The sequence below is a fragment of the Melozone crissalis genome, unplaced genomic scaffold (assembly GCF_028551555.1).
Source record: "Melozone crissalis strain CALT ecotype California unplaced genomic scaffold, PUWL_Pcris_2 ptg000004l_1, whole genome shotgun sequence".
NCBI lineage: Eukaryota > Metazoa > Chordata > Aves > Passeriformes > Passerellidae > Melozone > Melozone crissalis.
The window spans coordinates 25,687,001-25,700,853 of record NW_026535782.1 but is presented as its reverse complement, the minus strand read 5'-3'; the positions used below and the strand labels follow the sequence as shown (position 1 = coordinate 25,700,853).

At 42.0% G+C, this 13,853-nt stretch overlaps 1 protein-coding gene across 1 annotated transcript in view; it reads right to left on the bottom strand.

The window, feature by feature from the left end:
* Nucleotides 1–13,853, bottom strand: part of HMGA2 (high mobility group AT-hook 2) — a 107,817-nt gene that overhangs the window by 18,817 nt on the left and 75,147 nt on the right. Inside the window, exon 4 of the mRNA XM_054276547.1 lies at nt 1,564–1,596. Within this exon, the coding sequence (XP_054132522.1) occupies nt 1,564–1,596 (33 nt within the window). The remainder of the gene's footprint in view (nt 1–1,563; nt 1,597–13,853) is intronic.

Here is a 13,853-nt window from a genome sequence, read left to right as displayed (position 1 = left end):
ATCATAGACAGTAAGTCACTGGGGACTTAGGCAGTTTTTAGCATAAGCTGGCCTAAACAAAAGACATCACCTCTCCTCACAAAACTTAACCTTACTTGAAAGTACTGCTACATTCATGCTGTGTGTCACCTCCACCATTCAGAGACATTATTAGCTGTGCTATGGATTCATCATTGCTACAACTGTATTGATTTCTTTTGTAGAAATCTGATTCCTGCACATGCTTTGGAGAGTTACATCATTTTACCCCTTCAACTCGTATCTGGATGTTTTCTGTTTGGTATGCAACAGTTCCTAATTCAGTTGATATTATGACAATGTACACTGTACATATGTACACTGTACACATGACAATGTACACTGACGATGTACACTGTACATATGATGATGTACACTGTACAATAATGTATTAGAACCATAAGGTGGAAAAATTGAAGTATTATTCCTTTCTAAAAGCAGACCTCTTTTTAGAAGAGCAATGGACCGTTTATGCTCTTGACTAAGTTATCATTCGTGTTCATGGAGGTACAGCAGCACAGCCCACGGACTCTGCCAAGCAGTCATGGACTTGCTCCCATGCCCAGAGGTTTTCCTCTGTTGGTGCACAGATAACAAAGTGTTAGAGTTAGGTTCTTGGGGTTTTTAACACAGGGCAGGCTGGAAGAAGAAAATTATGTTGATTTTAACTGCAGTGTTTGATTGGTTTCATGACACCTTGTGGCTTGCATTTTTTCAAAGTGTTAAAAAAGAATTATACTACCCAACCCAAAAAGTTCCAATGTGCTAGTCTTTATGACGGCGGATCCAATCTGGTTACCAAGTTCAGCCTATTATATTTTGTGGATTTACAGAATCCTTTAGTGTGATGATGCAGAGCAATGCAGAGTCCCCAGGCAGTGCAAAGGAAAGCTGCTTTATTGCAAAACCAAGGCCTTTTTAAGCAGTTAACGGGTTACCAGTTTGCACAGTTTTAAGGCACAAAAAGCCCAAGGCCACCAACCACCATACACCACGATGTGGACACTTGGCCATCACCCTGCATGTTTCTCATGTCTCTCACATCTCTCACATCTCTCTACCCCTATTCCAGCTGAGTCACTCTCCCATAGTTCCCTTCTACTTAGCCTAAGTAGCAGGCCTGAGCCATGATTTCACAAAGGCCCTTATTTTATAAGGCTTTGCCTATACACAACACTAAGAAAAGCAGAGAGATGGGTTTCATGCATATGCACCTTCTTGCTGTAATGCAGTTCCCATCTATCCCGCAGAGAGATATTTATTGCATGCTGGACTCACACCACAGAAGTGTGCATGTGTGTCTGCATTATCACTGCAAGGTGATCAATGCAGGAGGACAATTCTGAGCAGGCACTGTTCCCTGCTTCCTCCTCTCTTTCCAGGGCCACCATATGATTTGTTCTGGTGGTTGTGCCCAGCAAGCCAGCAGCTGTCCCCCAGCTCATATGATTGATGCATCTCCCTCCTTTCTTTACCGTAAAAGAGGCCAGTTGAAATATTATTTAACTTAAAGTAGTCTAAATAATTTAAATTAGTTTTTCTTACCTGAGCAGGCTTCTTTTGAACCACTTGTTGAGGCTGAAAAGTAAAACAAAGGTACAGTGAGAAACAAAACTAAGAGAAAACGCTTAACTGTGATTTCATGAGTACTAGGAAAAATATTTTCAGCAATAGAAATGAAACACATGAAAAGCCCACAGTCAGAAACGGAAAGATGAAAACATACCAGCTCTCACACCCAGCCTCTCCTATACCTATCTACAACTTTGCTCTGAAGTTGTTCACGTTAGTGTGGATAAAGAGGAGTATGTTAAGCTTGTACAATTAAAACCAAAGTGAAATCTAATTTAGCATGTTACATCTTTCTGCTCTTCTATGGTACTGCTGCCTTAACTTATCAGACCATGAGAGTGACCCGATTTTCGAAATAGATTTTGTTGTCTCCACTACTGCTGCTCTCTTACAACATTCTCATCTGTGAGTGGAGTGAACTGCTGAGGGGGAGCCCTCCCTATTCATCACAAGCAGGGTCAAAGCTCAGGCAGAGAGGTGAAGGACACATAACCCCATTCCTGAGCCACGGCTTCCCACTTGACCAAAGCCACCCTTGCCAAAACCAAGGAGACTGGCATGGACAGTGGTTCCAGCCCTTTTGAGTTCTGGTTTGAGATTTTCAGCTGCATGAAGCTGATGCTGTGCTGACCCTTGCAAACCTATTCATGTGATTACAGGGATGCCCTTCATTGGCCAGGGTGGGTGTGTCCACCTGCCTATGCAGGACTTGGTGGCATCACCATGGATCCTCAACAAGTCTCTCTCCTGCCTGGCCCCACGCAGGACTGGGAAACACAGTCCTCACATGAGTCAGGAGACCCACCAACGTGCTAGTGTGCTACATCCCCACCCAGGAAAAGAGGAATACCAATTAATGAACAAATACAGACATGCTTAAAATACGCCAGCATTGCCCAGATGATGGGATGACCCTTGTGGGTGCTGGAAGCAGCATGAAACAATAAGACCACAGATAAAGGATGAAATCCTGACACAGAAACAACAAAAAGGCTTTTCTTACTTCAATGGGACAAAGTTGCTGCCTGCCTCCCTCTCTCCCCCAGACATTCTGTTTTTAAAGTCTATGAATTGTACCCAATGATTTTCTTCCTGCCCTTCCTTCCTGCTTTTTCCTAATCCCAGCCATGATTTTAGTGCCTTTCTTGGGCAGAAGCCAACATGCCATCCCTCTGCACGGCCAAAAACCTAATTTTCACGACAGTGTAGTAGGAAATAACTGGAATTTTTCTGAATAAGCAGTTTAGTGTAACTGGCCTTTCAGAGCAATATTTCAGTGGGAAGGATCAATAAAAATGTAAATTAAATGTAACTGATTAAATTCGGCTGCCCACTACAAGTGTCCCATTTTAACGAAAGATGCTTTGTTTATTTTCAGTCTTTTTCTAACTCAGTAGAATCCTACTGCTGTTATATTTTTGTATATAACAGTCTCCAAGTTCTGCTCTCAAATAAATATGAGAGGAAAAAAATGTCTGATGACTAGGTCTGTCTTTAAACTTCAGGGTGGACCCTTTCCTTTTCCATTAAATTCCCTTGCAATGGAGAAACTATTATCAAGGCACACATTTTATTGATGCCTTCTCCAGGTGGACTGCAGGCCCTGAACTCATTAATGGACATTTGCTGCTCTTGAACAAAGGAATGATTTGTTTTAAAGGAATCTCTCATAATTATAGAACTCACTGAGCTCTTTTGTAATCTGTCAATTTTTTTCTTCACTTTATTTTCTTTTCTTTTGCCTGTTGATTACACCTGTACATGTGTCTACTCCCAAACCACATGAAATCCACAGACATTTTTAGAGGCTGACTGTTTTCTCCAGCTCAGAAAGCCCCATATATTTTTGGCTGTGCACTCTATGTTCATGTGACTCTCACTCACTGTAACTCAATGAAATCTTCTGAAAGAGCTGCCAACTCACCATATTTTCCATGAATTAGGTCCTGACACTTCAATGAGAGGAAAGACAATGTCTGAAACAAGGCCAGCTCTGGCTTTCTGCCTAGTATGTGTCACAGTAATTCTACCAGCTGCCCTTCTACACAGCAGTTCATACTTTTCAGACCACCAAAAAGCCCCTTGAATACTTTCAGTGATAGCTGGGGCTTGAGCTGCCAGCATGTTTTCCCAGCCTCTGGCACCCAGTGGCTTTGGACTGGACCTTTAAAGTTTTTTTTGCATGTGTTTGTTTTGTTTTGCTATTTTTATGAATGGCTTCCACAGGGAAGTCTGACTCCAGCACAACCCTATCCAGCCATTCATAAAAAGCAGAGGGAAAATATTGTACTTTGCCCAGTTGGAAACTGTCTGTGATACTGACCAAGGCTTTCAAGAATTTTAGTCATTCAAGACCTTTGCTATCCTAGTGCTTCATGTCGAGAGCTCCTTGGCAGGGCTTGCTCACTGCCGGCTAGATTTCCCTGCACTTGGGATCTGGAGCTCAGCATATGTTATGCTTGCTGCCTTAAATGGAAGAGGTTTAGCTATGCAAGCCCAGGAGCAGGGCTCAGTCCCTCAGCCAGTGTGAGTGGCACACACACTGACACGCTGGGAGCCGTGCCCACTCATGTCACTTTGAGGGCTCCGGCTGGAGGCAGCTGAATCACTGCAAGTGCCAATTCTCAAAGGCATTGCTTTTCATGCTTCAGCCTGGCTGAGTGGGAATGTGGCTGGACATATAAATCCTGTAAGGTCCAGTCCTGTGAGGACTAGTGCCTGCTGACTCAGAGTGCCCTGACCAGAAGAACTGAGGTGCTCAGGAATAACAAGAAATTTCCCAAGCACCCCTTTCGTTTCTTTAACTGTTGTGGATGCGATGCCTTCGGAACCATTTTGACATACTAATGCTTCAACTTGCTAAACCTTGTGTTTACTGCATTAAAAGATCTTTTCACGGCTTTGAAAGTGACACCTCTGATTCACAAGTGTTGCATCTGCATGTTCAATTATCTGGAAAGAAAGACAATCTGCCTTGGTTATGGAAAAGACTGGAACTATAAGATAGCCATGGACAAGAGGCAAAAATAAAGTTGTAAGCAAGAAAGGAGAGCTCTGAATTGTTATGTATTGCCCCTGCTAGGAGCCTGCAGAGTAAGATGGTAGAACTTCTACTGTGTCAGAGGCTCTCTCACCTATATTAGCCATCTTAAGAGGAGATGAGTACAACACAGTGCTTTCACATTTCATTTTTATCCTAAGTTTGAAAAACATCTATTGTACACTGCATGTGCACCAGCTGATGTTCCATACACTCGAAAGCAAACTTCAGGGTTTTTTACATCATATGCAAGTACAAGTCAACACTAGATATCTTTATAAAATATGTATGAGACAGAAAGAACAAGTTACAATGCTGGAAAAATCCTATGACAAGGTAATTTAAATGTCTATCAAACAAGAACAAATCCAAAATGCAGCAGTATTTCTTTTGCCATGCTTAAAATATTGAGTATGTGAGCTAAGGCAGAAGATAATAATTTAAAACTTGAGGATAATATTCCTAACTTTGAAAAAGAAAAACCCCACAAAATGCCTGAAAAGGAGAATACACAAAATTTTGATGGTTTTCTCTTTGTTGTAAGTTTTGAATGTTAAAAGCCCAACTGTTTATCTTCTACACTTCTTCCACTCCTCCTCAGTCACACATTCCTCATTTTGTTTTCTTATTTTCAAATTCTGTTGATTTGCTTTATGTCAATATCATACATATATCCTTACAGCTCATACTGGTCAAACAATTTCTTCGCTTTCTACATGAGAACAAAAGAGCAGTCTCATGTGATGAGTTCATATTCATCTTGCACCAGCAGTCTAAAGTTGTATCAAATTCAATTTGTCACACTTATCATTCACAGGAGTACTTCTTACCCTGTGACTTTTCCTAGCATCACAAAGCTAAGGAAGGAAAATGGAAAGTTAAGGGTAAATCTTTATCAACTAGTATGAGCAATGCTGGAACACATTTTTAATGATCAGAAATAAAAACATTGGTTTGAATGCAAATCATCCCCTGGCTGCTACGTCTGAAGCTCCAAGGGCAAGCTGCACACACACAGCGTTCTTAGATTTTCTGTTCGTGTCTTCCTCTTCAAACTGAGTGTTATGAAGATGTCTGCTTGATGCTTCTTGGCAACAGTGACTCTGTTTTTTTCCAACAGCTTGACAGAGATAAGATATTTGCATGGAGGTAGTTCTGCTGGGGAGACTAAATGGCCATGATGAAAACTAATGCCCAGTTAGGATGACATTTATAGTGCTGACAGCTCTCTGTTGTGCAGAGATCATTAAAATAATTTCATAGGTCATCCAAACACTTGTAGTTCTAAATTAAACGATGAGTAAAACCATATTTGGTCTTTTTGTCTACATACCCTTGAAAAATCAGGAAGTTCATATTATACCAGTTGAAACCAATATAATCCAAAATAAATCATGTCTTTCAAGCAGTTCCATATGACAGCAGAGTAACTACCATTCTGCCCTACAGCTTTAATTGGTTTGAGCGCAGCCTTTCTCTCTTCCAGCACAGAATGATACAGTGCTGGGACCAGTGGCCCACACAGCCTGCCAGGAAACTCTCACCTCCCAGCAAAAGCCACTTGCAGCTTCCTGATCATCAGTAGAAATCTTCCTGAAATTGCATGGGACGATGTGCCTGCCATTCGCTCCTCAGGTCCAGGTATGCTCATGGCTTGCTTTAGGAATAATCTCCCTTTTGAGGCAGTAGCAGAACTGCTTTTTTATCCCATCAGCAGTGAGGGGACTTGTGTTCTGGAAGTACAGGTCATGAATTCTCCTGCCCCCCTCACGTGCTTGCAGTCAACTGGCAACCGTAGTGTCTGTGTATGCACACTGCTGTGGGTCATTAGAATCTAACAACAAAACCATCTGGCCCTTAGAGTTCAAAGGAGATTTCACAGTTCTCTGTGCAGTCTCATAAATGAGGCTAATAGTAATCTGTAGAGAATTCTGGCAAAATCTGTGAAACTATTCTTTATTTTTTATCCTACTTGGCACTCCTCTGAGTTTTTAATACAAAGTCAAATAATTGCAAAAATATTTATTAGCTTTTAAACTGACCTTCCCTGACTGATGCTGGAAAAGTCTGCAACATGTCAGAAACTGCACCAGTTAGTCGATGATAAAGAGTATTTTTATTCCACTTGTTGGGGAAAGCAGAGAGCTCTCCCCCAACTTTTCAAAGTTTTCCAAGTACACAGAGTGACTTTTAATAGTTATTTTACTGGCATAAAAAATTATATTTAATTTGGCAAATTCAAAGCACACTGCTTCAACTAACTCTTTTGCTAGTCTTAAAATTCAGGCAGTGGTACATATATCCAGTTACGTATGTATACATCCAATGGAAGTCAAGAAACTGACTTCCAGGTTAGGATTTCCAGGGTTAGGATTTCATATATTTTGTTTACAGAAAGCTACCTTCACTACAAAATATCTGTAAACTGCTTCATTTGGAATGGTTTTATGTTCTGGGAGAAATAAAAGAGTGAAAGAAATGCATTTAAAAATCCATTTCTGTTTTCTTTTATGCTCATATAATCCATTATTTCTCAGTTGCTTTGACCCAACCTTACTCCCACCATTACAGATCTTAACAAGAACAAATTTAATGGTTAGAACAGGAAGGGAAAACCCATCATTTTTATTCATCTGCTAGCTGAACTGTTAGTTCAAGCATAACAATATTCCAGTGATTTTGTCAAGGATATAATGAAAATTCAAAGCACAGCGGCAGTTAGTTCAATGTTCTTCATAGATGTTACTAAGCTTTATAATGATAGCCAGTATTAGTTACATTTCCATAAAATATTTAGGGCAGTGCAGCTTATGAAATATCCATTTAATGGACCTTGTATCTGTGTTTCAATACAATAAGCAAAGTTTAAATCTGTGTTCTTATCTAAAATCAATACAACTCGTCAGCAGAAGTATCTGTTGTTGTTGACTGCTCTTCTTCAGAGTCACTGCTGCTCTGTGGGGTTTCCCTGTTACTTCATTATCATCTGTCACACACTTGATAAGCTTTCCTGATGCATTTTGCTTAAGTTTAGTTTGGCACCCTATGAATTTTGCTGCTAAAATATTAAGAAGTATTTTCTGTCTCAGAATAATTCTAGCACACAGTTCAGCACTGAGGTTTTCCTTGATATACACCTAAGGAAACATGAGCTGTCTCTTTTGTCTGGCAAACGTCATATGTGTCTATTTATAACTCCCTACACAGACAGACTATTGAGAAAGCCAGAGGGGAGGTTTCAGTCATTCTTAGCTATAGCTCAAAGAAAAAATCTTACATTTTAGTAGACAGAAATAAATTATAAGTTATTTGCAAAGAAACCAAGCCCTCATTATTCAGGGATAAACTGATAGGAAACAGCTTAGCTTTATACCTTGCAGACCTGTCCAGACAAATAACTATTGTGCAACTGTTCATCTCCAGACTATCTTGTCTGTTTGGATACAGGAACTCCTGTGTTCACCATGCGTTTTTCTTGGCCCATGTGGAAATGATTTTTGGTCACTGCCAAACAGGCTAGATTTGAATTGATGGCCTAGAGGTGGAAAGCACTGTTTCACATTACAATCCGGTTCCAACTTTGGTTTTAAAGTCTTCTCTCTCTTCCTGCCCAGTCACCTCCTGCCATACGGACCAACACCCCAGGGCACTTTCTGCTGCAGAGGTCATTCCCACTGAAACCACGGCATGGAGCTGATCAGAGCTGCAGGACCGTCAGTAGTGGACTCAACTCTGGACCTGACTGCCAGGAGCTCCCGAATACTCTTGACCTTTGCACTGATCTCCAGTGAAGTTACAGAATAAATAGCATAGGGAAGTCCCAAACAAGCCAACCTGCTGCAAAATCCACTGCTGTTTGGAAAGTGAACTGTGAACTTCAGTGGTTTTGCTCAAAATGTAACTGTTGTCAGGTAATGTTTCCCTCTATGGCTGCTGATGTTCGCTCTTCTCAATTTTAAGGTCACAAAGACATGAACTCATTCAGTATCAGTGTCCCTTGTGTCATTTAGAAACCTGAAATACCTGCAGCCCATTTTCCACAATGTAGGCATAGATACAAACAATTAATCAAAAATTCCCAGGCCTATGAAAGCTTCTGCTAACAACAGCTCCAAGTCTAGAAACAGGAATGGACAAAGAACAGAAGTGATTGAAAACAAAAGGTAAATTGCTCCACTGGGCAGACCTGGGACTACAGCAGTGTCCCAGCAGTATCAGGTGGTATCTGTCCCTGGCTATGCACCTTCACCACGGCAATGATGCAATGGCCATGCCACAGCCTGGACCTGTGCTTCTTCTCAAGAAGGAGAATACTGATGAAAATACAGTATGCACTTCCCCTGGCTCTCGGGCACCTTCACCATTCTGGAAAGGCAGCCATTCAAGATACCTTGAAGGCTGTGAGATTTGAGCCAAGCAGCCTGTGACCTCCCTTGGGTATTTCCCAGTGGTAGTCTGTGGCATGTCTCTGCAGTTTAGCTGCATTCTACAAGAACTGCTGCCTCCAGAGATTTGTGCTTCTTGCTTTAGTGAGCCGCATCTCAGCCAGAGCAGGACAGCATCAGAGTGGGCACTGTGGGAAGGCAGGTGCAACAGACTGTGATCAGCCCAGAAAACCTTCAGGCTTCACCAACAGGAGAAAGCAACCCAGTCCAAGACCTCTGACTGGCTTGTATCTATCTATGCCACCTTTCCTCCAGACTGCCTAGAAGGAAGAGTCCTGGGTTGTGGTGCTTCCTTAAACATCTCTCACACGGCAGAGGACAAGAGGGGGAAGGAAAGCAAGCTCCCAGCTGCACAGCACGGACAACTGTAGGGCAGTGCTGGAGGCTGCCTGTGTTCAGGCACTGTTAATCTCACTGAGCACACACATGCTCAGTATGGGCACTCCTAGGAAGAGCTATCTGCCCCCTCATCTGCACAAACTAGGGTAAGGGTACAAGGGATTTTAGGCAGCCATTTTGCACTGCCATTTCTAGTCCTTCAGGGATATAAAGCATCTTGTTCAGAACTTCGTGGTCAGCCCCAGGCACAGCACTCAGCCCCTGCAGGAGCTTCCCCTTCCCATTCAACCCATTGCCTCCCTGACCTCCCATTGCCCTCTGACGGCTTGGGCAGGGTTTTCCTCCAAAGAAAAGCATGCAGGGCAAGGAAGGCAAATCGCCTGTGCCTGGCTGGTTTTCTGCAGCTGAGGATCTCGCCTGAGGCATTTCTCTTGAACTTCTTTGTCTGAGCAGATTCATTGGTAGCCGCATGGCTGGCTGGGGATGTTTTTGTATGTCTGGGATATACAGATGTCTGATAGCTGTCTGTCTATCAAATAGATTTGGTAATTATTACTGCCTCCAGGACACCGATGCAGCTAAGAGTGTCTGTCAGAGTCCAAGAAGATTGCTAACATTCTGGCATAATTTCATAAAGAAGTCAGTGTCCAAAATAGAAATACATTTTCCACGTACTTGAAATATACCAGGGGCTTGGTGGCGAGTTGCTGCAATTAATCCACTTCCTGGCTTGATATATTTTGGGATCATTCTGGTGTGTGGTATGTTAAATACTGAACTCAATTCATATTCTTATTTTTAAATGGAAATTACATTCATTATGTCCAAAAGAATGATTCCTAGGTCCATCATGCAAAGCAGAAAATCCCCACCATTCCATTGCATTTCTAGTGTGATTTTACTCATTAACAGCAATTTCATCACATGCATCATTATGAAATCTATGCAACATAATAATGTATTTTAAAAGACAGTAGCAAACAGCTTTTTTTTAAAATCTAGTCAGAACCCATTTAATAAATGATTGCAAACTCAGCATCTATCCTATTGTCAATATCCTACTGTCAGCCTCTCAACAGCAGCAGAAATATGAATAGTGTTCGAGTACATATGCTTCCCTCGATCTGAAAGAGAGTGAAAAAGGGGAAGACAGGGAGGAAGACAGAGATCCTGCTCTTTATAATCCTGGTGTAATTTTGGATTTACAACCCTGAACAGACTCTGAATTTAACCCAATCTAGGAAAGAAGAATTTGACTGTAATTTTGCAGGACTAACTATGGCTAGACCTGACTGTCTAGCCATAGTTATTTAACAGCCTTTTGGAAGTGACATGTGACCTAAAGATCCTATTTGTTGCTTGGATCTAACAATGTGAACATCAAAGGTATGTGTGTAAGGTATGCATGCAAATCCCCTGCAGATTTTTTCATAATAGTACTGAAACCTGACACCACATCAAGAATGCAGCGCCTGGAGCACCCTACTACAGCCCCACTCCCTTGTAAAGCTTAACGTGGTTTCCTTGCTCACAGAGCTCCATCAGCTGCCACTTGGAGAGCAGCCTGCTTTTACATGTTAGGGCTGCTAAGGAGGGCTTGTCAACAATTTAGCAAATGCAGGTCGTTTCAGAGAATAGGACTGGTGAATATTGATTCTCTGTTCCTGAAAACCCTCCCGTAATTTGTTGCCTCTGTTGCTGAAGTGACAAAACCTAATTTTTCATGCTGCAAAAAATATAGCTAAATTCTCTCCTTGGTTAAATTCTGCTCTTCTGCTAAATTCCGGAGTCTACTGAAACAGCTAAATGCTTCCATCTTCCAGTTACTTACATTTTATTGTGCTTTGAACCTCTGTGGTTAGGGACATGCCAAAAATTGTTGGTAGTATCTGTGGCTAGGTGGTCCTGGCAGCAGAAGTGAAAGCAGATTGTTGGATGAAAGGAGGGGGAGAGCTGGCCTCCAAATGCTGCTGTAGTTGGCACAGAGAGGCACACCCTTTCTGGGAATTAGGTGTGCTGGGTAGATAGGGGTTTGTTTTGCAGCTGAACATAATCCACCTTGGTGAGATCAGGTATTATACCAGCACCAGATCACTTACCAGCAGCTGCAAGATTATTCTAGCATTGGCAGCGATGTGGCCAAGGATACTCTGATACTCTAGATTTTGACAGGTAAGGGCAATGGTGTGGAGCAAGGCCCTTCTGCTGGCGGTCAGCAGGAAAGATGCAAAGGGATGGGAAGAAGGAATGAAAAGTGGCAAGGAGAGATGGCAAGAAAGAGTGGGACCAAACACATACCACCTTCTCTGCTTACACACAAATGGGAACAAATTCTCTGCACTGCCATTATGTGCAAGGAACTGAGAGGAAAAACAGAAACAGATTGTTCATATTTCTTTTTGTCCACCAAGCTCACTAGATGGCTGTATTATTGTCATACTTTTGGCTTCTTCCATACTCTGAAAGCATGTGCATTACTGACATATTTTGAGGGTTTTGTGGTGTTTCTAAGAGAGCAATTGGGAAGTTTGGTTAGAAAGAATCTTCTTAGGTACCAGTGGGTTTTTCAGATTTTAGGATCAGATGCATTTTTGTAGGCTTTATGGTAGTGCTTTGTCTTCTCAGATCACAAAACAGGTCAACAGAAATGCAAAGGCCCTGGGACTGTACTGCCCTGGAGAGGAGTCTACCCCAGCTGCAAGGCCGATGACAGAAGGATCCACGGGAGGATGTGCTCTTCCTGAAGAACTCCAGCCATCTCTCAGCACAGCAGTCTGTGCAGGAGAGGGTCTGCTTCAGCTTTTTGGCTGGAGGCACTGGCAACAGGACAGTCAGGATATTCACTGTTTATTATACAAGCACTTAAAAAGGGTGGGAGACAGTGAGGGGATAGCCAGTTGCCCATGCCACTTTGCCTTTCATCACCTCTCAGGAACGACTGTCTTTGGGGCTAATTTAGATGCATTTACATCATAAATGTGTGGCCTTTTCAGCCACATTTTTTCACTCTAATTTCTGCCTGCCCTTGCTGACATGTGCCCTTTGCAATCTGTGGTTATTTTCCTCATTCTGAACTGTGGAATTGTCCTCTATTGCAGTTTTTTCTTTCACAGATAAGCAAATAAATAGCTCATGAAAGTGATATAGTCTAGCTCTATTTTACTTAGCAAATACTGGGGGGGTTATTAAAAAAAAAAATTATTCTCTGTTGAAAAGACAATGCTTTGCTGACTGTAAACTGGTTTGCAAGCCAAAACCAGATGACTTCATGAGTCTTCCAGATGTATCATCACAGTTTCAGACATATTCCAGACTGACAAGAAAGCCAGAGCTGTCATGAGATCTCCACATTGGGATATTATTAATAAATATTCTGTCTCTCAGGGACAACCTACCGAATAGGTAAGTTCCATAGGCCTCTTAGAAGCATCAGTGTCCTTCCTCTCCTTACTCCTAAGTGTGATGGGCCCAACTCTTGGGCTGGGATTGGATGAATGGTCCCTCACAGAGGTACCTCTAACCATAGTTGGAGGCACAGCTCTAACTATGACTTAATACATGATGACAAACGTTTCACATGCATGCTCATCCCATGACATGATGAAGTCTGTGCTTGGACCAACTGACAGACATCAGATCACATGTTTGATGAAGAGCAGAATCTACAGATCCTTGAAGGTAAGGCACAGTGAAAAGGGCCTTCAGAAAAAATAATGCAGGATAATTTTGCACTTTTGAGAATTTTCGTAGGGAAGATCCAGCCTAGGGAGCTTTAGATAAACCTACCATCCCCTAGAAAACAGTTAGCCCACTTAAAATTTTGCACCATGACTTGCAGCATTGGCCAGTAATACCTGCAAGTGCTGAGTACCATGCCTTCTTGAGTACCATGCAAAATCATTCTTTCTAAGTGAATCAGAAATAAAAGAGCATCCCAGCACAGTAGCTAGGGATCCCTGGGGGTATTTACTTTGCTTCTCAGTTAGCCTATATAATCTGACAGCCCAGAGGACACATACATCCCCATTCACATCCCTGGTGTACAGAGAAAACAGCGCACTGCTTCCATTCTGCAGGAACATCCACATAGGAGTGTTCCAGAGAAATCAAACAGTAAGTTCCGAGCAAGAAAAGCTGAAGAAGTTGATACAAAATCCACCAAGAGCAGACACACAAATCTAGAATTCTCAAATTTTTTTGAACAATCTTAGAGAAGTGGACCAAGCTCAAATGCATTGGGCTGGTATCATGAGTAGCTCCATGCAGAGAGCGTAGGGCTGTGGCAGTAGAAGAAAATAAATCTAGGACGTCTACAATGTGAGTCAATATATATATATCTTTCAGCTATAAAATTGTATATAATGTAGGAATATGCTGCAATGCATGTTCAGAATAAATTTTAAATCAGTTATCAGTCTTTGCTTTAGGTAGGTGCTGGT